We start from the raw sequence: 19,862 nt of genomic DNA on the forward strand, positions 1-19,862 counted from the left end.
TTTACCTTTATTTAACATACTGTTCTGTTTCTCGTTGGCAACTATTATACTAGGGCTTATGTTTGATGTTTGCACTACAAGAGAAGGGAAGCAGAGAAAAACAACAAAGAAACAAATAAAGCTGTTAAATGAACGATTAAAAAACAAACGCACGCGGCAATAGTAAGAAAGAATCCGGTACGTGATCATGCTCTTCCCTCTAAACAAAGACGTGCACAGACACAGAGGGCAGCGAACAAAAACCCATTTTCTGTCACACAACGTGTTTGAGAAGCAAAATGGGAAAAAGATCAGACGAGTCATTGCACCAGGGAAAGGCAACTTTGTTTCGAGCGTAATACGTTTTGTTTCTAGTTTGGTTTTATAAACGTTTTGCTCCCGGGGGTTTTGATTGTCCAGGCGGTTGGTTTTGTGTGCTAGCGAACGATCGATCGCTTCGGATTTTTAGTCACCCAAGGGTATGTACTAGAGATGTGCAAACTGAGTAAGAGTGAGTGAGTGAGTTTAATCGTGCAAAGGAGTTTATGGATTCAACTCAGCATAAGGAGTTGTTATCACTCTTTTACTCTCTCTCTCTCTCTCTGCCGACTAATGACTCACTCCTTGGCGTTTTTACTCACTCTCTCTCTCTCTGCCGACTAATGACTCACTCTTTTGCGTTTCAACTCACGCAACAAGAGTGAGTATGATTCTCAAAAGAGTGAGTAAAAGATTCAAATCCTTATAACGCCTCTCTTGCACTCTTTTTCAACTCTCTGAAAAGAGTGAATATTCTCATCATTCTTAAAAGTTTGATGTGGGCAGGGTTTTATCATTAAATAAACAAAAGGCATGTTTCTAAAAAAGGCGGATCCATTTGGGGTTTATGTTTTTATTCGTTCCTCTTTTTTTGTTTGTTTGGCTATGTTTTTTTTTTAGGATTCGCTCAAGCCACAGGCATCGTTTGATTCATTGCTTAACATTCATCAACTGTACCGAGAGCGATTGCACTTATCCACTCTTAGTTTACACAGAATATTTTAAAATTTGCTTGTTACAGATTCGGCTATACACGTAATATTGAAATTTTACTAAACACAAAACACTGAATGAAATGGAAATTAATTTAAACAAAATCTTATGCTTAGAGTAACGATTAATCGTTGTGGTTAATGATATACCGACTGCTTGTGTCTGTCTGACTGTCTGTTTACGCTTACTAAACTTTAAAATGTTGCACAAAAGAAACAAAACCCCGATAAAGACTTGTCTTTACTTAAGCTGCTACTTAACCGTCCACGAATTTTCCTATGCACAATCATCTTCCTTAATGGATTGGATTTTTTTTCTCTTCATTTTAGCTTTGTCTATACGTGATTCTGTCAGATGAACTTGTTCTGTTTACTTAAAGGAGAAACAAAAATTGCTTGCCTCATTGGCCCATAGGATAAAGCTGCCTAACCTAGCTGCGGGCATTACTTTCGAAACGCCACAGATCCACTGCCACATCCACGCTCGGTCGTTTGTGAAATTTGTAAGTCTGTGGCAGATTGTATCGCAGCTGCGCTACTTGGCTGGCACGAACTTTCCACTCCTGCGCTTTCTTTTTGATGTGCTCCCTGTTACCGGCAAGCAAGAAAAGAATCTGTTAATTTAGTTTGTGAGATGCTTTCCCCCTAACGTGTTGTGTTCCTTTTAGCCTGTGAATCGTACCTTGTGGCGGATTTGTGCAGTGAATAAACGGCACCGCGGGACAGCATAAGGGCAACTTTCAGGAAAGCAACGTCAATACCACTGTTTTGTTTCGTACCGAACGGTGGATTAAGTAAAACCGTATCGAACAAAGGCTTATCGTGCCATAGTGCGGGAAGGTGCAATACATCTGCCTGTAAACAGTCGACGTTATGCATTTCAAACTCATCGCAGTTGCTTCGAAACTCCTAATGCCAAATGGGGATACGTGTCATTAACATACTATATATCTTACATCTACAATCATACCTCCGCCGCAACCGCATCGATTTCCACCCCAAGGACAAAGTCTGCACCGAGCAGACCGGCACCGATAGATAACATGCCTGGACCGCAGCCCAGATCCAGCACCAGACGGCCCTCTAAATCAGCGTACGATGTTTGAATTGTGTACAGTGCTTGGCTCGCGATGTGTGGCGGTGTCTGGTACTGTTCGAGACGTACCTTCGGTTCCTTAAAGTCGTCCACTGTCTGCAGATACTGCTCGAGATGCTTTAGCTTAATACAGGCCATTATCAAGAATGATCCGAGTTGTTCCTATAAACTGCGTAGTTGAATGTGTGCCGATGTAAGGGAATTGTGTGGAGGGGAACCCCTTCCACTTACCCTCAAAATTTCGGCGTACTAGCGTAATGGATTGATGGATTGTCGTACCGTGGCAGTACGGGTAGAATGTTGTTGCCAAACAATGAGTCCTGGGGTACGAAAAACCCAAACGATTGATTGATTGCCTGACTCCAAACACCCTTCGAAATGCTTTGATTGCTATCGTTCGGCTGCCCGCCGGTGGTTGTGTACTGTAAGCGACAAACAGAATAAAGTATTAAACAAACTGAGAACTCCGGAAATGATCCTTTACCGTACCTTCGGTAGCTGAAACAATGGAGAAGGCGTGTAGAGACTACCGAAACCAAGGGAAGTGTTGTACAGGTTGCCAAAGCCGGGCGAATGTGAATTGACCCCTTTCTGCAGAAGCTGCTTTTTCATCTGGATGTCTTCCAGTATCTTTTTCGTCACGTCTGTAAACACAAAAACAACACTCAGATCGCATACAAGGTGATTCGGACAGGAGTAACAGAAGATGGTTTGGCCACAAATTGCGGAACGATGCAAATCGTAGGGATGAATCACATTCAAACTAAAAGCACAATCGTTTACCTTGGTTGGTAGATGACGGAAAGGCCATTAAACTACTTTCATGTACTGGAAGGAGCGCAAACCAATGGGAAATATTTCACTAGCATGAGGCAATCAAAACACGTAATTAAAAAAAATTCAATCGTTTACAAACGGAGCACCGTTTGCAATGGGCTAAATAATTATGATTGTTGGCTTCAGCAATGTGACGGTACCTTCATGCATGTGAAGCATTTATTTGACGGGCATGCCCAAATAGTTTAACCAGCACGCTTTCTCGCTCTGTCTAACGAGCAATCAAGCATGCCAAAGCGAGAAAGCACATTGAATCGGCTGTCAACATTCGTTTACCTGTCAATAAAAATACTTTTTTCCAATAATTGTATGCGTAATCATAAAAAAAAAACAATTAAAAAATTCTTTCCTCATTCAACTGTTGAATTTGTCTGAGCTGATTGAAATGAATTCGAGGAAAATAAAAGAATTAAACAATTGAAACGTTTGTAAATAAACATCCGTCTACCGGACCTCGATTTGACAGCTGCGAACTGTCAGCCACCTCTCGCTCCCACCCACGTATAGTACCCCTCTTCGGTAATTCATACCCACCCTGTCGGTTTGATTTTTTCCGGTGTGCACTTCTTTTGACAATGTAATAGCATTCGCTGGGCAAAACATTGCACCGAAAATAAAAGGAGCATGCAGCATTGGCGTCGCGCGGTGTGTGTTTGCTAAAAGCGTCCCTGTTTCGTCGTTTTCCACTTCTGGTGAGGGCGCAGAAAAGCGCAGTAAAAGATACGGAAATTCCCGTGTGCCTGAAACGCGGCCTGCACAAACGATGGCCAACTGTCTACGGAGCGTTACGCGGAAAAGTCGTTCGGTGGTAGGTGGAATGTTCACACCCCGTCCGTACGGTTCCGGTGCGAACGGATGCGAGCTGCATCGTGCCTGCGTCGCCGGTGCAACCAATGTTGCTGCAAATGTAAGCTGACAAAACAACAACAACAAAAACCGCCCAAAAACATTCCCGTAACATGCATGTCTCTCGTGCAAAGGGCTTCGCATATTGCATAATATGGTATTGTTGTTCGATATGTTGATTTTTCTTTTCGTGCTTTCTTCCAACTCTTCCACCATGCAGAATCGATGCAAACCACCGGTTGGTGCACTATCACACGCATTTGCAGGCGATGCATTTAAGGCGGATCGGAACAGAAGTACATTGATCAAATCACACACACACTACAGTGATCGGTGCGAACGAAGTGAGATCCAATATTGCAGTGAGGGTACATCCTCTACAGCTACCGTAAGATCAGATACCGGAGGTTACATCCTTTCGTACAATAATATTACACCTTTCCATTCTCCGCAGGGCAACCAGTCGAAAGAGAATCAACCATCCGAGGAGCAGTTGCATCGTGTATATCACGTGCTTTCGCAAACATTACCCAAGCTATTCGTGCAACCGCTCGACTATTCTATCTACAGTCCAAACTTAATCTTCGAGAATAACATTCGTGGTACACGGACAGAGTATGTTTAGTCTCAATTTCGGCAAATGCTGAAGCAGTACAATTTATTCTCTCTGTATTTCCATTTTTTCACTACTTCCAGAGGACTGTACCATTACGTGAAGCAAATCGCACTGTTGCGCACCGTCGGTCACCTAAAATTTGCTTACGTTACTTTCGAAATACTGAAAATTACCAAACATCCCGAGGATAACACCGTGAAGGTACGATGGCGTATTCGGGGCATTAGTGCGCTCAAGGTGATGCTCCAGTTTTGGAAGTATAAGCTATGGAAGCTGAAAGAGATATTCGAGGGGCAGGAAGCGTAAGTAATGCAAAGAAGTGTAATTTTACATTGGTAGCTTCGTGGTTTTCCACATTTTTTAAAATTGGAACTCATCCCAGGGATGTTTTTAAACACATTTCGTATGATTATATTTTAATCTTTAATTTTGGTTTCCAGTTGGTACGATGGTTTCTCAGTGTTATACGTTGGCCCGGATGGATTGGTGTCTAAGCATGTAGTTGATAAGGTGTGTAATTTTTAACATTCTTCCTACTATCACATCCCGCAATGTAACTGTTCAACCACTGTTATGTGCTACATTCCATTACAGATAATGCCCGACGATGATACGGTGAAGGTCCCGCCGAAAACTATCGTTTCACCAAAGCTGGCTTTAATGGTTGGACTCACGGCAGAAATCGGTCCTGTAGTGAGTACGATGAATTGAACTGCCGTCGCACACATCCTGTTTTGTGCGCCGGGCGAGGGGGGGCTGGTATTAGCAAGATTTATGTTGTGCCGCGCTTTTGCTTCATTTGGTTGCTGCAAGTTGTGCTGTTTTTGATGGTTTTTTTTATACTATAGTGTTATAAGTTATGAAATGACCTTAGTAGCAGGCTTTGTTTAGGGGAAACAAAGAAATAAAAGAAAAGAAATAGAACAGAAGATTGATAGCGTTTTTCTCTGGTTTTGTACGATCAAAACGCTTTACATTAGTTGATATTATAGGAAAGAAATACTTAACGTTTGCAGTTAGAAAATCAGTGTAGGCTTCAATAATACTTAATATCAGCTAAGGGGTGACTGAGCGGTAAAGTTTATGTATCACGATGCGTTCTACGGTTGCATAAATATTGTATCTTATACAGGAAACAAAAGGAAGTGTAAAAGGAGAACATGAGAATGATATATTAAATAACAAAAAAGAAGGATTTGTGTTAGAAAAAGTTGTTCTGTTCCCATTTATTTGTATTTATATTGTTTTTTTTATTGTATCCAAAACTATTCTTATCCTATTTGTACAAAAAAAAACGGAATTTTGAATATGTTTGCTACTCTGTTTTTTCTCTCTCATTTGCCACCCCTGCCCTGGAAAAGTTGACAGCTAAACTGACAGTTTAACTGTCAAAAACGGTACACGGGAAAATGTTTTCGTACACAAAGCTGTATATCTGTTTCGCTCTTCCTCGCCCAGTGTGCTCTTGCAAGAGCCAGCTTGCATAACCTTGAATCCACATATTTCTCCTTCTTTTTTGTGTATGGCTATAGATTTTCCTTGTGCACTATACATCGCACACGTACCCCCACACACACATACATACACAACTATTAGACGGTTCGGAATTTGTTTCTCGGTGGCAGGGCGTTGCGATTGTTTTGTTTTCCGTCTCGTTTTGCGTTCAGTTTTTCGGCTTTTCCTATGCCCCGAGGCCTTCCTACGTAAGATTTTTTAATAAGTTCTTCCGGAACGCAGGCACGCAAGGAACAAAAAATCCCGCGAGATTGCCAAAAAAAACCTGAACAGTAGCCACCGTGTATGGTGGGGTGAACGGGTAAGTGACGCGTGTTGGTTTTTAGAAGTTAGAATCATCTCCCAAACTCGTGATAATTAATTTGCGAAAGTTGTTAAAAGGACATGAAATAGATGCAGCAAAGAAGAAGACAAAAAAACGAGTATTAGGTGCGAATCATTTCTTTTCGGTGCTGTTATTTCGTTGGAGGTCGTAAGTGGTTAAAAGAATACACATGGTTTAACAGTTCTCAACGTCAACGTTTTGTGAATGTGTGTGAGTGTGTGTAGTTGTGTATTTTTATCGTGGTCCCCCCCAATGATTCCGTGAGAAGGCTGCTGCTACATGCATGCGGACATACGAAACCCCCGCTCGCTATCAAATACAACAACAAAAAAAAACATACCGATCGGTACAGCAGGGACTGATGAAAACCCCTGTACCTGTGCTTAGTGTGCGCGCAACCCAATAGGCCCGCAAAGGTGTACCGTGTGAAGTAGTAACATTTTTCGCTTCAAGCTTCCAGAACAGAATCCGCACGGTTGTGTCGGATGACGCACCGCCAGAGCAAACAATCAGCTGTAGGAAGAATTCTCTAGTGTCGTACGACAAGGGCAGCTGGATAATCGTTTGCCAAAGTGAACGTTTGTGAAACGTGCGGAAGCTAAGAATGGTTTTCGGTACGATTTGGTGTCGTACGGAATCGCTTTGACTGCGCTAAAGCAACTCGGCAGAAAAACACAACACGAACCACCTTGCGCTTGTGTGTGCGTTTATGTGTAAGTGGGCCCCCTGATGTCCCGATGACAACGCAGCAGTAGCATCTTCTCATGCAAAGCTTTTTTTTTCACCGGGGTTTTCCATTCCCAAAGAAACCAGCAGCGAACAAGATTTGCATCCATTTTAGATCCTTCCGCTTTTCACGGAAAAATCACGCATCGCATGAAAAATCACCCTATTGTTTCATTTCTATACCGATCGGAGGGTGTGTATTTGTGTGTGTGCGCGCCGATTGTCACTTTTGACAGTAGCAGGACAGTCAACAACATTACCGAATATGTATGTAAAAAAACATCCATTACCAAGCGAAGAAATAGTGTGAGCGAGAGAAAAAAAGAGGAAAAGAGGAGAGGGAGAGAGAGAGATAGGACGGGGGGTGGAAAAAATTACACGATAGAAGAATTAGAGGAAAAAATCGTGAGTAATCAATTCGCGCAACAATTTTCGGTACCCATTTCGTGCGTGTGTCTTCTTCCTTTTTGCGTTTATGCATATCACCCCTCCCCCTCGCCCTTTTTCCCTCATAAACACCCACGGTTCGGTGTTGGCGTTTTAGTGAGTGTGCGTGATCTGATTCGTTTGCAACACAGAGCAAAATAGTATAAAGTTGTGATCCCCCTTGTTGCCGAACGGTGGAGGAAAGGTTTTTCCTTTCTGCTTTTTAGTTGAATATTTCTAAAAAGAAAAAAAATTGCCCATTATTGTTTAAATGCAATTTGTTTTTTTTCATTCGTTTTCTTCTTCTTCTTCCTGTTTTTTTGCGTAGTGAACTAGTACGAAGCGCTAAACGGCGAAGGCACGAACGATCGCAGACGCGCCAGGGACACGTCCGCCGTACAAGAACGAATCCGTCATATAATAATAGTTTAAACAATATAGACACAACCACACACACACAACTAGACGGAGCCAAGAACGTAGTAAAGAGCAGCCCTTTTAGCAGCAGCTGGAAGGTTGCGAGGTTGCTTTCGGGGTGGTTGGCACGACCGTTCAATCACAATCCTCCCCAACCCCCACCACCCCCCATTCCATCACGATCGGCGACCTTCACGTGTGTGTGTGTGTGCGGTACTCGATGCGTATTGTTGCAAAACCCTGAGCCCTTGCACTTGCCATCTTGTCCGTTCCCAGCGACGAGCGACGACACACATCTCGGCCCACCCCAAACCAACAAACCCTTTGCTGAGATCGGTTTCCCGTCTCTCATGGAGAGATTCTCTAATGCTACATCATAATTGCTGCATACCGACATGTGAGTAGACGACGGCGGACGGCAATTAAACACACGCAGAAGAAAAAAAAACGGCTGCCGGAAAGCGGAACCAATAGTTCTGGAAGGTACCGAGGATCACGGGATCGTGCCATGGTTTAGCGCGCGCGCGCGCCACCGTGTTAAGAAGTGTCAATATTGTGTGAGCAAGGATTACTAGATTTGAAGAAGAACAAAAAGCGTTTGTGAAACAAGTGAAACTTAGTGTGGAAATGCAGGATACGTGCTAGAGCTTACCAAGTTTAGGACCGAAAGTAGGTGACGAATTGCAGAATATCGTCTAAAATCGTGACGATTCTACATTAGGTTAGGCAAACGGGTTTCGAGTTAAATGTAGTAACGCTTTCCTTTGTAAAACTGTTACGGACCTTCCTACCCCCTCCAGCTCCGGTGATAGTGTTAAAATAGTAAAAGCTTTCGTAAAAATGCTCAACTTTTAAACAAACTCGTTATAACGAGTAACGCATAACGTCCCCCTTGAATGTAACGCTTTTTTCCCCCCGTTCTCAACATCCAGTTCCGAGATGCGATACCTAGCAAGGAACGCTGAAGCCTTCGCCTGCTGCTGTTTGCTGCTGCTCCTGCCGCTAGGGGTGCTTGCCGACGCGGAACGAGACGGTGCTGAAACACCGGCGAAGGCACCGATCCATCAGCATCAGCACCAGCCACAATCAGCCTACCAGCAACCACCGAACAAACACCATCAACCAACGGTTGCTGGGCCAGCCCACCACCATCAACCGGCCGGCCACCAGCATCATCCGGATGTACCGCCGGCCGCCCATTACCATCAGCAGGTGCCACCGCCCGCACCGCCACCCTCACCCCCACCGGTACCGGATCGTGCCCTGACCCGGCAGCAACCGTCATCGCTGGCCACGTCACCCCAGCCATCCGCCCAGCAATCGTCCCGGCCGCTCGAAACGCGCAACTCCTATACCGTGTTGAGCCAAGCCATGTCCCAGGCAGTGCACCACGAATTCGGTACGTATCTACTGTTGCCCTGTGGGGCTTGTTCTTTTGCAAGATTTTCGTTTCTTTTTTTATGTTAAATTTTTCCCCCATTTGCCTTGTGCGCCATTGTTTTTTTTCTGTTTATTAATTTTTGGGGCAAAAAGAGTTGGGTTGGGTTTTTTTGGCCCGTTTTTCCGTTCCATTTTCAGACCTGTTGCCGAACGAGCATGCCTGCTTCATCTCTTCTACCATTTATTACTTCCATCCCTACATCTACATTCCCGCCCCCCCGCATCTGAACCATCCGAGGCGTGCTTGGCCAGAACCGGAAGATTCGTAACGCATCGAAAGGCGTTACTAATAGCATTTATTAATGTTTTACATACTTTTCAGCTGGGGCGGTCCGGTGGTGCATGTGATAAACGGCGCCAGTCCACACGGCCGGACCGGGTTCAAATCCCATCCGGACCGTCCCCCCGTAGCAAGGACTGACTATCCGGCTACGTGGTAAAATAAGTCTAGTAAGCCAGAAATGGCCGGCGTGACCTGTAAGGTCGTTAAGCCAAGAAGAAGAAGAAGAAGAAGAAGATACTTTTCAGCTGTACCATTTGTCGAAACTTACATCAAAGCCAGATATAATGTTTTCTAAATGGATCTTTTAGGAAAAATCATCTTCTTTCGCCGTAATTTGTGGTTCTATTAGCGTGAAGGAATCGGCATTTTCTTCTTGTAAATTAAGATTTGAAGAGTAGACTTTTGGAGTCTTTTTTGTTGTGTGGCAACGTTTGTAGTAACTGGGTGTGTCATACTTTCGCTAACTGTGCACCGCTAACTGTCTGTAAATAAGTTTCGAGTTGTATTTCTCCTTCACGCGCACGGTTCTTTCTTTCTTTTCTCTCTCTCTTGCTCGAAACGTTTCGAGAAAGCACACAAATTCACGTATTTTAGTGTGTATAGTATTTGTTTTGTAAAATTAAATTATATTTTAGAAGCATTGAATGAAATGTTTTGAATGTAACGCACCGTAACGTAGTAACGAAATTGACAACATTCTGGAACGATCCAATGTTTCACTCATATTTTTCACAATAATGTCATGCTTGTTTTAGCTTATTTCCACCTACACCCCTAAACTCATGTTTGAAGTGTGCCTGTGTGTGTGTTTAAATTTGTATCTCACGAAGAGGTCGATGAGTATAACGACTCAATCTAATCGCTTCCCTGCTTTACGTTATTAATTTATTTTTCCATAACACCCCTCTAAGGGAATTGAACGAGTACGGGAGCGTTTTCCCTAATTAGGGTGTTCCCTTAAGACATTAAGTGTCCCATTAGGCGTTTGCGGTCTAATCTAATCTGGGCGGGCATTGGTTTTTGCCAACCAACACATTGTTGTGCACTTATTAAGCTGGCGCCGGATCGAAACAATGGGCCACCAGGAAGGCAACAAAATCCACCTGTAAACCGATCGTGATATATCAGTTGAGACGTTACGGACGTGCATATTTATCTTAGCGCATCTTTTATTCCGGTTTATGAAGGTGTCGGCGTAAAAAGTGTAATTCAGTTTACGGCACCGGCGGTTTTCGGTGTTTTTGTTTGCGTAAGAAAAGGGCGTCTTTCACGCGATGCGTAAAACGCGGCAAGCTTCTCCGTTTACTCTAGCTCGGTGGTACACGAGCTCTTGTGGCGCCCCCCCGTGTGTGTGTACAAGGGAATTAAACGGTAGTTTGATAGAAACACAAGTACGACTTTAATTAGCCACCTGTTTACCTGGTGTAAATAGTAATAAAAGCAAAAACAGAAGCCGTTCGTTGAAGCCTGGCGTAGGCGGACGGTTGTCTTATCACATTTGGATACATAGGGCCCCCTGTTGACCGCACAAACAAAGGCAGCCCCGATCTGGTCGCAATATCAAATGACACCAAGTGTGTGCAGCCAAGGGAGGAAGGATCGTTTCATCCGAATGCGGATCGTTTCATCTTCACCCTAGGTGGAAATGTATTTAAATTCTTCTACTTTACTTGTACCAGTGCTGCACTAAATTAAAATATTTTTTTTTATTCGTAAGAAACGACCTGGCTTGTATTGCTAAAATTAATATTTTTGAAATTGAAAATTTTTAATTTAAAAAACATAGCTTCAACCAATTTTATGGATTATTGCTTATCTACAAAAAAATATGTAAATACTCTAATAAGTAATATTAATTGTTCGTTAATGATACTAGCGGAACGCGGAAAACCTTTCTTCTTCATATCAAAAATGGATCGATGAACCTAATCGGAAGGAAAATGAATTCGTCACCTTGCCTGGCAAACACAAACGTTTGGTCACGGTCATCCGCCGATAAGGTTAAATTAAAAACAATTGAAAATAATTGAAGGTAGCCAGCCCCGTAAGCCTTTTACCGGTTTTCTTTGTCTTTGACTGTGCCCATCGATGTATGTTCGATGCACACGAGCGTTTGATTAGCTTTATAGCTTAATGCATTGAAGATGGCAAGAAAGTACATTTACATATTCACATCCTTCAGCGGTCAGCTATGGAATATTTTCGCATATTTTTTTTTCTAAAATTGTAGCAAACAAACATTAATTTCCGCCAGCAGCCGTGTGATCGTGTTGTACCCGCTGTATCAAAACATCCATCTTTTACGGGTGTTGAATTTCGTAAAATTTTCTGATACATGATCCCGCGGTACAACATTCTCATTCGTAGCTGATAAGATACCCTCCAGCGATTTTCTGATTTCTATATTTGCCTGTATTTGTGTGTTTGTGTGTCGTTTATTAACATTCATATTTTCTTTCCAGTCACATCAAGTTGCCTTTCTCGTTTTGTGTACGTTTGTGTGTTACATTGTTATAAGCAGCTTATCATTTCTTTGAAATCAAATAAACAAATTTGATGCTACTCCCCCCCCCCCCCCCCCCCCCTCCACACCGAGCGCCCACACTGGTTTGTTGCCCCGTGGAACGTGTCCGTGCTGTGTACCGTGTTGTTCGTTCCGTTGTGTTCCAGTTGTTTTTTTTCTTACAACCCGCCATCCGCCGTCTGTGTCCACCAAAAATCGCGTGTATCAAATGAAGAGGAAAAACAAAATGACTGATTGAAGTCCTAAGATTTTTTATTTCTCATTTCAGGCACGTACGGTAGTGGGGCGATGGGAGGCGGGGATGCCTGCACCATCGACGACATTGACTGTTTGGCGCATCACGACCAGCTCGGGATGGAAGCGATCCGTTCGCTGCACCGGCAGCTCGATGATGACGATAATGGGGATATCGATCTATCGGAATCTGACGACGTAAGTACCACGAATGATCGGGTGTGTATCGGGTCGATTTGTCTACTAATGGGCGACTTTTTTGTGATTTTTTAGTTTTTACGTGAAGAACTCAAGTACGACTCGGGGTACGAGAAGCGACACAAGGCATTCCACTTCAACGACGATATGCACATCTCGGTGAAGGAGCTTTGGGAGGCATGGTTACGGTCGGAGGTACACAACTGGACGGTGGATCAAACGACCGAATGGTTGGCACAGAGCGTCCAGCTACCGCAGTACGTACATCTGTTCCGTCTGCACAAAGTCACCGGCAAGGTGTTGCCACGGCTCGCCGTCAATAACATGCACTACGTGAGCAATGTGCTCGGCATTAAGGATCCGATCCACAAGCAGAAGATCGCACTGAAGGCAATGGATGCCGTACTGTTTGGGCCGCCACGTGGTAGGTAGCGATTTTTGGGGGGCGAAGAATGAAACCGAAATGATGCCTTTTTTCTTCTGGTTTTTCGGCGCCCCAAAAACAGAAACAGGCACCCGGTGGAAAGATTTACTACTCGTGACGCTGCTCCTGACCGCCATCATAGGCAGCTGGTATGCCTATCATCAGAACAAGAGCGCTAAAATACACATTCGCCGCATGGCGAAGGATGTCGAGGGTTTGCTGAAGGCGGAAGTAGCGCTGAAAGAGATGCAGAAGGTAAAGCGCACACAACTGGAGCCTTTTTTTTTTTGGGGTTTTAATTTAAAATCGTTTTTCCCGCGGCAGGAGCTGGAACAGGCCCGTATCGAGCAGGAAAATGTGGGCAAAGAAAAGATGGACCTCGAACGGCGGCTCCGGGAAGCGCCGACCCTTTCCTCGTCCAGCTCCGATCTGGAGCTGCAGCAGCTGAAGCAAGAGATCGAGGTGTTGCGGTCGGAGCTGAACCGGGCGGAGGTGGAGATACACGATCACTGCTGGACGCCACCGCAGGGTCTGCAGAGCTGGCTGCAGCTGACGTACGAGCTGGAAAACAAGCATCACATCCGCAAACGCATTATGGCGGAGAAGCAGCTGGAACAGGCGCGCGAGGCGTGCGAAAAGTTGCGTAAAAAGCGCTCGAGTTTGGTCGGTGCGTTCGTATCAACGCATGGCAAAAGCATTGACGATGTTGATCGTAGCATCGTGGAGGCGCGAAATGCGCTGAACGATGTAACGAACGATCTGCAGGAGCGCATGCATCGGTGGAAGCAGATCGAAACGATGCTTGGGTTTAGTATCGTCAACAACAGTGGCATCGCGCACCTGGAAAATTTGCTCTACAACCGTAACGGTGTCGCTGGCAAAACTTACCGATGTAAGCCATCGCCCCCCACTCCCCCCCTACAAAACCCTTGTCTGGCTGGTCTTGTTTTGTTATTATTACTTTACCTTTTTTTTCTTCTTTTTATCAAGACACATTTTAACTTCGATACACGCTTTTAACTGCGATCCTGTCTGTAACATACTGATCTTTCCTTTTTCATTCCTTTTTTTTTTTGGTTTTATCTCCATCTCTCTTAACACCACCACCACCACCTGCCGCGCGCTACTATTGTGTCCGACGGGCAGCCCGACTATCGAGTAGCCAGGACGATCTGGACGATGATTCCGTGCAAGGTAAGCCGATCAGCTTTGACAATTTTTCTATGTTCTCGTCGGAATAACAACACGCCCCCCCCCCCCGCGCCCTCGGCTTCCTTCCAAACAAAAAAACAAAAATGTGTCCACAACGCGCACAACAAGAGCAACGCCCGTGTGTGTGGGGGGGTGCGGTATTTCCGGCTGTGCTGCATCCCGGATGTGTTTCGACGTGGGTTGCCGGAAGTTAATATCTTTTGTTTTTTTTGTCATGTGTTTTTTTTTTCCTTATATTAAGTGTTAATGGTACCGCATTTTATACATGGTGGTTTATTGCAGTGTTGTTGTTTTCCTCTTCTTTTGTTTCGTATGTGATTGTTTCTGTGTGTTTCTAATTGAAATGCTCCTCAAGTTGCTCTTGTGTTTCATTATTTTTTTCTAAATGTTGTTTCTTTACGTTTTGCATTAATGCGTACTGCAAAAAAAAAAACAAACAAAAACCTTAAATAATAATCCTTCCCATGTTTTCCATCTTTCGTGTTGCGTCCCGTTTGCGCGTTTTTGTAACTATCCTTTGCGCTAAGAGCAGAAAGAAAGAAAAGAAAAAGATTACATACGTTACAAAACATACCTGTTAGTATGCCATAATATGTTGCTGTTTGTGTTGTCAAGAGAAGAAAACAGAGAAGAAAAGAGAAAAAAAATACGGAAGAAGAATAAGAAAACACCATATTAATAGAAATAGCTTATTTTGAGTATTTATATACACGATAAAGCAAGCTTGTGTACGCTGTACGACTTAAGTTATATGTTTAATGGAAGTTTAAAATGCTTACTTGTGTTTTATTGTTTTTTTTTACTTTACTTTTTTTTTGTTTTCGGGGATATTTTGTTTTAACGTTAAGAGCTGGATGGATTCTGAAGTCTTTGCGACAGACGCACTGTGATGTTCCAAGGCCTGGCTAAGTAACGTTAGCGCTATAAAGTAAAAAGGATTCGTTATAGCAAACAGGCACAAAGAATCATACTACCCATCAGTCATTAATTTATGCTCCTCCATCCTGTTCCTGTATCCTTCTTTCTGACAATCTTCGTCTTTTTATATGAGCCTTTCTCTCTTTTCTTTCTTAAAGTTGTTTTGCGATTTTTTTTGTTCATATTTTTTTTTCTTTCTAAATTTTTTGCTTTCGCTTGTTTTGTGATATTGCTGTGCTGTTTATGCTGGTCGTGTTAAATGGTATTTGTTTCAACACGATTGCTTAATCGTTTTCCGTCCACTGCTTGGGCTACTTAATTAATTAATCTTTTTTTTTAAACAATCATGCAAACTTGGATGCATCAAATAAGGGCTTCTCATTTTTTTTATTTTGTTTGTTGTATTAAAAGAAACTACTTTTCCTTTGAAAGTTTTACACTTTTAACAGAAATTTTTTCCTACTGTTTTGTGTGTTTCTTTTATTTATTTTATTCTCTTTTTTAACTGCTATCAATTGTGAATATTTTCTTTTATTCATATAATGATTCGCGATGGTTGTTCAAGAAAGTAAGGATGCGTTGTACTTTATTACAATTTATTAATTTATTTAATCCCTTTCCAATTACCATTTTCAATTATCTCATCTATCACCTCATAATGCTGGTTAGTATTTCGAACGCAATTGCTCGATTTGCTCGGGTTTTCGTGTTCGAAATATTTTTCCACATTATGTTTCACCGTTTTCCTCCTACTTCCTACAATTTTCCTTTCATTTTTTCATGTTTTCCCTAATTCTGTTTTATCACATTTTTCATTTCCATCTCATGATACAAAAAAGCATCAAACGATTTACGATTACAATAGTTAATATTTCGCTCACGAAACAATATAAAAACAATGCATAGAACTACTTAAGGAGCGTGCTGTTACAAGATTTAAAAACAAAAGCAAAAACAACAAAAAAAAACATAAAAAGCGCAAAAACCGTTCAGGAATGGGGTACCGAAGAAGGAGAATGATCTGTTTTACTCTGTTGCCTTTTATGATCAGTCGCTTACACGTTACACGTTTGGTTTATGTTCTGTTCTCTGTACTTTACCCCTATCTCTATCGCCTAGTAACCATCTGCTCGTTACTGAGTTTTGTCGGTTAAATTCGCATAGAAAACCGTAAGCAAGTTAAATAATAAAAACAAACAGGCAAACCAACACGGAATGTTTGTTTATTTGTTCATTTTCCCAAACCCCTTCTTGTTTGTTTTCGTACTTCTGTTCTATACTTTATTGATTTTTCCCCTCCCCCTCCCCCCCTCAACTGTGCGTGCGTGTGTGTATCTCTGTAGGTTGGGAGTCTGTGTTTTGTGTATATATTCTTCGTTTTTACACAGCTTTTTGTTGTTTTTTTTTGGTGGACAAAAGAATCCGGGAAGTTTGAACAGCACTGCTTATCTTGTTTGCTTAAGTGTCGTAAAAGGAAAACAGATTTTAAGATACATTCAGAAAAGAAAAGCTGTTACTGTTTTTATAAAAAGTGCTGTTCATTTGTTTCTTAATGAAACTAGTAAAGGACAGTTATAAAAATTCGATTCTAATGTATAAGAAACCAATCGAAATATTTTTTTTTCATTTTTAATCTAAAACACACACACACACACACGTGCATAAATGTAACCGTAAGCTTGCTAACTTATATTAGTCAAAATGGCGCGCGCATGACGAGGAGCGCGGACGGATTCGTACGTTCGGCAAAAACAAAAAAAAACCGTGTCGTGTTCGTACAATTTGTATCACACCCCTTATACAGCGTTACAGTTTTTGGGGAGGTATGCCTAAAAGCCAAAGACGTTACCAGTTACCGCAAAGAGCTCAGAGAGAGGTAAGATTACGAATTGCAGTAAGAAATAAACTATCTGTCTCTTCTGGTTGCTTCTTTCTCTTTGCACAAACCCCCCCCCCCCCCCCTCTACCCTGACCCCCTCCCCACCCCGTCTACTGGCCCCACACGTACAAAACTACATACACACACATATGCAAATAAAAGTTAAAACTTTAAAATCTTTCAATACAGACGTTTGTGCGTGTGTGTGTGTGTGTGTGTGGCGTATGTGTGGAGCTTTTCGAAGGTGATTTTTTTTTGTTTAAGCCGATAAGATACTAACCATATTGTGCTTTGTCAGACATTTTGTTGGTTGTATATTTTGTGCCGAACGACATGCTCTTTGGTGTTTTTGCTGCCTTTTTTTTGTTATGCATTTTTGCAACTCTAATACTATCCCTCCCCCCCCTCCCCAAAAGCTGTTTGCTTGTGTTTGTGTGGGTGTGCGTGCGTGTGTGTGTGTGTATATATATTTGTGGCTTTTGCTTATTACTAATGAAGCCTTCGCGTTGTGTTGTGGATGTAACCTAAAACAAGAACTAAAGCAGTAACGTGTTACTAAGCATCACTAAGAACGTACGGAAGCGTTATACCATGTACAGTGTAACATAACTTGGAAAGAACGTGACATGCATAAACTAAACGTAACAAAGCAACTATCATAAAGTGTAACGACTCATTAGCCCTGTAACAATGCGCATTCTTATAACACCTTTTCGCGCATGTTCCATCCCAACCCTGCTATACCTCTGAACACTCCTCAATGAAGAAGGAGCATGTGGCGATACAACACAAAAATTAAATATAATTAAAGAAAATAATTTTACAAAACGAAAAGAAGCTCGCCCCCAACCCCCCTTAGTTAGCATACCAATTCACACAGCAATTAGTTTTATTAGAGCCGAGGTCCCGTGACATATGACGTGACGCGTTACCGGTTTAACTCACGTTGAAGTCGTTTGCTTAGAAGATGAACGAACATCAATATGCATACATACATATTCAATCGCGAAAAACCACTACCGCAGCAGAGTCATTTCGCAGCGAGGTATGAGGGTTTTTGTTTTTTGACGGCAAAAAAAATGAATATAAAATAGGTCATGTTAAACATGAGTGATAAAACATGGCTTGTGTGTATTGTAGTTGAGTCACTCTAAGTCATCGCCATACAAAACCAGCTTCCTTAGGGGACAAACAAAGCAAAGTCAGATCAATTTGAATGGTACGAAATTTTAAAACAATTTTAAGAATTCAAAAAAAAAATTAAAAAAAATTTAAAATAATTTTTAAAAAGTTTAAAATATTAATTTTTTAATTATTTTGATAGTTTAGTCATCAGTTGATTCTTATTTATTAGCTAATCTTGACAGGCGGCATAATATTCCCATTTCGCTCCCAAATGTAAATAAATCATTCGTAAAAAACATTTTAACTGTCGAACAACTTCCACATTCACTTACTGAACACCAAGCAGTCAAGCACAATAGTCTTGATCATGTACATATTTCTTACACAAAAACACACAATTCGTAAGTGGAGCTTTTTTATGTTCTGTACGTCCGTGTGATAAAACACAAAACCATTACACCATCATTCACCTCCTTAAATTGTTCTGTCCTTTAAACTGATTTAGTTTAATCACTCTTTTTTTTGGTTTCAAATTTATGTTTCCGAAAATTATCAGAAAACTTTCGTTAGAAATTCAGGCTGTTTTGTTGTTTCTTTATTTTGTCACTTCGTTTACCTGTTCTTTGAAAGAGATTATATTTAAAAGGAAAAAAAAAGATCTAATTGATTTAACACTACTAAGAAATTTGTTAGGTTTTGCTATAAAATATAACGTTATGAATGAATACAGAAACAAAGCTATAATTGAGTTGTCAAACAGGTTTCACATGCTTATTAAAATGAATATTTAAAAATGTTTATTTGACAATTTCTCACTAATGCTACTAGATGCTTTAAAGGTTAGTTAAACTACTGAAAGTATATTATTTAATTGAGGTGAATTTAAGAAGAAAAAAAAAAACAAAACAAAAATTAATGAAAACTAAAGAAAGATTTTCACATCCTTATTAACAATATAAAACCCACTAAGAGGACAATAAAAAAAAGGAAAAAAAAGGTGTAAAAGACAAAAGTGTATAAAAGGAACAAAACAGCAACAAAAAAACACAACAAAATTATGAACTACATTATTAACAATAACCGTTTCGATAGAGACAAAGTTCGTAGATTGGTAGCATTTCATGTGTGCAATAAGTCCGGTGCATCGTAGGGTTAAAAGTACGAATGTAGTATTATTTTCCTTCCTCACTGTACTTATTTGCTACCTTTGTTTTTCACCCAAACACTACCCCGTTTTTTGTATTCCTTTTCATTTGTGTTTAATTTCATTCGACTTTGTTTTTTTTCTCTCTCTTTTTCTCTTACTCTTCCAACCCCTCCAACCCCCCCCCCCCCCCCCCCCCCCCAATCGACCTGTTACATGGGCGTTCCATTTTCCGTATTCATGCGTGTATCTCATCCCGTTCGGTAACACCGTTCCACCCCGGTTTTCCCCGCGGTTGGCAGGATATCTGGAGAGCAATTGCCGTGGTGGAAGGGACGATTCGTCTGCCAGCGATGAAGGTGACCGTGAACGCGACACGGTGACGTTCTTCCTTGGCGGTTGTCCGTCCACTTCCAACCTGCAGATGAGTGCGCTCAACACGCTCAACACCGGGATCATCGCGCCAAGTACGGCCGCTTCGTACGGTACACCGACCGCTTACGGTCCGGGTAACACGAACAGTAACAGCATTACCAACAACAATACCACCACCACCACCAGTAGCAGTGGCAGCTATCCGAGCCTATCGAACTACTCCGTCCCAGCGCCACCGTCCGGCATCTATCCGGCACTGCCGTCCTCGTCTTCGTTGTATGGGGCGTCAACC

The 19,862-nt window shown here is 42.0% G+C and overlaps 4 protein-coding genes across 7 annotated transcripts; 2 read left to right on the forward strand and 2 right to left on the reverse strand.

Moving 5' to 3' along the window:
* Positions 1-855: 855 nt before the first annotated feature.
* On the reverse strand, positions 856-2,244 carry LOC125767906 (rRNA N6-adenosine-methyltransferase METTL5). Its single transcript, XM_049434874.1, has 3 exons — positions 1,981-2,244; positions 1,693-1,919; positions 856-1,598 (listed from the first exon to the last, which is right to left on the reverse strand). Exons 1-3 carry the CDS (start codon positions 2,242-2,244, stop codon positions 1,442-1,444), a joined length of 648 nt encoding a protein of 215 aa, XP_049290831.1. The 3' UTR covers positions 856-1,441.
* A 95-nt stretch (positions 2,245-2,339) lies between these two features.
* On the reverse strand, positions 2,340-3,086 carry LOC125767937 (SOSS complex subunit C homolog). Its single transcript, XM_049434916.1, has 3 exons — positions 2,890-3,086; positions 2,596-2,750; positions 2,340-2,528 (listed from the first exon to the last, which is right to left on the reverse strand). Exons 1-3 carry the CDS (start codon positions 2,915-2,917, stop codon positions 2,340-2,342), a joined length of 372 nt encoding a protein of 123 aa, XP_049290873.1. The 5' UTR covers positions 2,918-3,086.
* A 372-nt stretch (positions 3,087-3,458) lies between these two features.
* LOC125767896 (uncharacterized protein C6orf136 homolog) lies at positions 3,459-5,336 on the forward strand. The gene is made up of 6 exons (XM_049434860.1): positions 3,459-3,850; positions 4,010-4,177; positions 4,244-4,404; positions 4,486-4,707; positions 4,846-4,915; positions 5,000-5,336. Exons 1-6 carry the CDS (start codon positions 3,707-3,709, stop codon positions 5,114-5,116), a joined length of 882 nt encoding a protein of 293 aa, XP_049290817.1. The 5' UTR covers positions 3,459-3,706; the 3' UTR covers positions 5,117-5,336.
* A 501-nt stretch (positions 5,337-5,837) lies between these two features.
* LOC125767839 (stromal interaction molecule homolog) lies at positions 5,838-19,569 on the forward strand. 4 transcript variants are annotated; one of them, XM_049434770.1, is made up of 10 exons: positions 5,838-7,376; positions 7,726-8,211; positions 8,747-9,213; positions 12,309-12,493; positions 12,569-12,917; positions 13,000-13,172; positions 13,242-13,809; positions 14,064-14,111; positions 16,852-16,923; positions 19,498-19,569. In XM_049434770.1, exons 3-9 carry the CDS (start codon positions 8,754-8,756, stop codon positions 16,878-16,880), a joined length of 1,812 nt encoding a protein of 603 aa, XP_049290727.1. In that variant the 5' UTR covers positions 5,838-7,376; positions 7,726-8,211; positions 8,747-8,753; the 3' UTR covers positions 16,881-16,923; positions 19,498-19,569. The 4 variants fall into 4 exon arrangements, with proteins under 4 accessions (XP_049290727.1, XP_049290744.1, XP_049290719.1 ...); XM_049434787.1 differs by lacking the exons at positions 16,852-16,923; positions 19,498-19,569 and adding an exon at positions 16,726-16,748; XM_049434762.1 differs by lacking the exons at positions 16,852-16,923; positions 19,498-19,569 and having other exon boundaries at positions 14,064-16,452.
* The last annotated feature ends 293 nt before the right edge of the window (positions 19,570-19,862 follow it).

This window comes from Anopheles funestus, chromosome X, assembly GCF_943734845.2.
Source record: "Anopheles funestus chromosome X, idAnoFuneDA-416_04, whole genome shotgun sequence".
NCBI lineage: Eukaryota > Metazoa > Arthropoda > Insecta > Diptera > Culicidae > Anopheles > Anopheles funestus.

Bases quoted from the DNA above. Each gene is read 5' to 3' on its own strand.
- LOC125767906 (XM_049434874.1), bottom strand. From the start codon at position 2,244: ATGGCCTGTATTAAGCTAAAGCATCTCGAGCAGTATCTGCAGACAGTG. The intron at 1,920-1,980 runs GTATGATTGTAG...ATTTGGCATTAG, and splicing joins TCGATGCGGTTGCGGCGGAG to GAGTTTCGAAGCAACTGCGA. The intron at 1,599-1,692 runs GTACGATTCACA...TGCCGGTAACAG, and splicing joins CTGCACAAATCCGCCACAAG to GGAGCACATCAAAAAGAAAG.
- LOC125767937 (XM_049434916.1), bottom strand. From the start codon at position 2,917: ATGGCCTTTCCGTCATCTACCAACCAAG. The intron at 2,751-2,889 runs GTAAACGATTGT...TTGTGTTTACAG, and splicing joins TCCGTCATCTACCAACCAAG to ACGTGACGAAAAAGATACTG. The intron at 2,529-2,595 runs GTACGGTAAAGG...TGTCGCTTACAG, and splicing joins CATTGTTTCAGCTACCGAAG to TACACAACCACCGGCGGGCA.
- LOC125767896 (XM_049434860.1), top strand. From the start codon at position 3,707: ATGGCCAACTGTCTACGGAGCGTTACGCGGAAAAGTCGTTCGGTGGTA. The intron at 4,178-4,243 runs GTAAGATCAGAT...CATTCTCCGCAG, and splicing joins GTACATCCTCTACAGCTACC to GGCAACCAGTCGAAAGAGAA. The intron at 4,916-4,999 runs GTGTGTAATTTT...ATTCCATTACAG, and splicing joins CTAAGCATGTAGTTGATAAG to ATAATGCCCGACGATGATAC.
- LOC125767839 (XM_049434762.1), top strand. From the start codon at position 8,754: ATGCGATACCTAGCAAGGAACGCTGAAGCCTTCGCCTGCTGCTGTTTG. The intron at 9,214-12,308 runs GTACGTATCTAC...TGAAGTCCTAAG, and splicing joins GGCAGTGCACCACGAATTCG to ATTTTTTATTTCTCATTTCA. The intron at 12,494-12,568 runs GTAAGTACCACG...GTGATTTTTTAG, and splicing joins ATCTATCGGAATCTGACGAC to TTTTTACGTGAAGAACTCAA.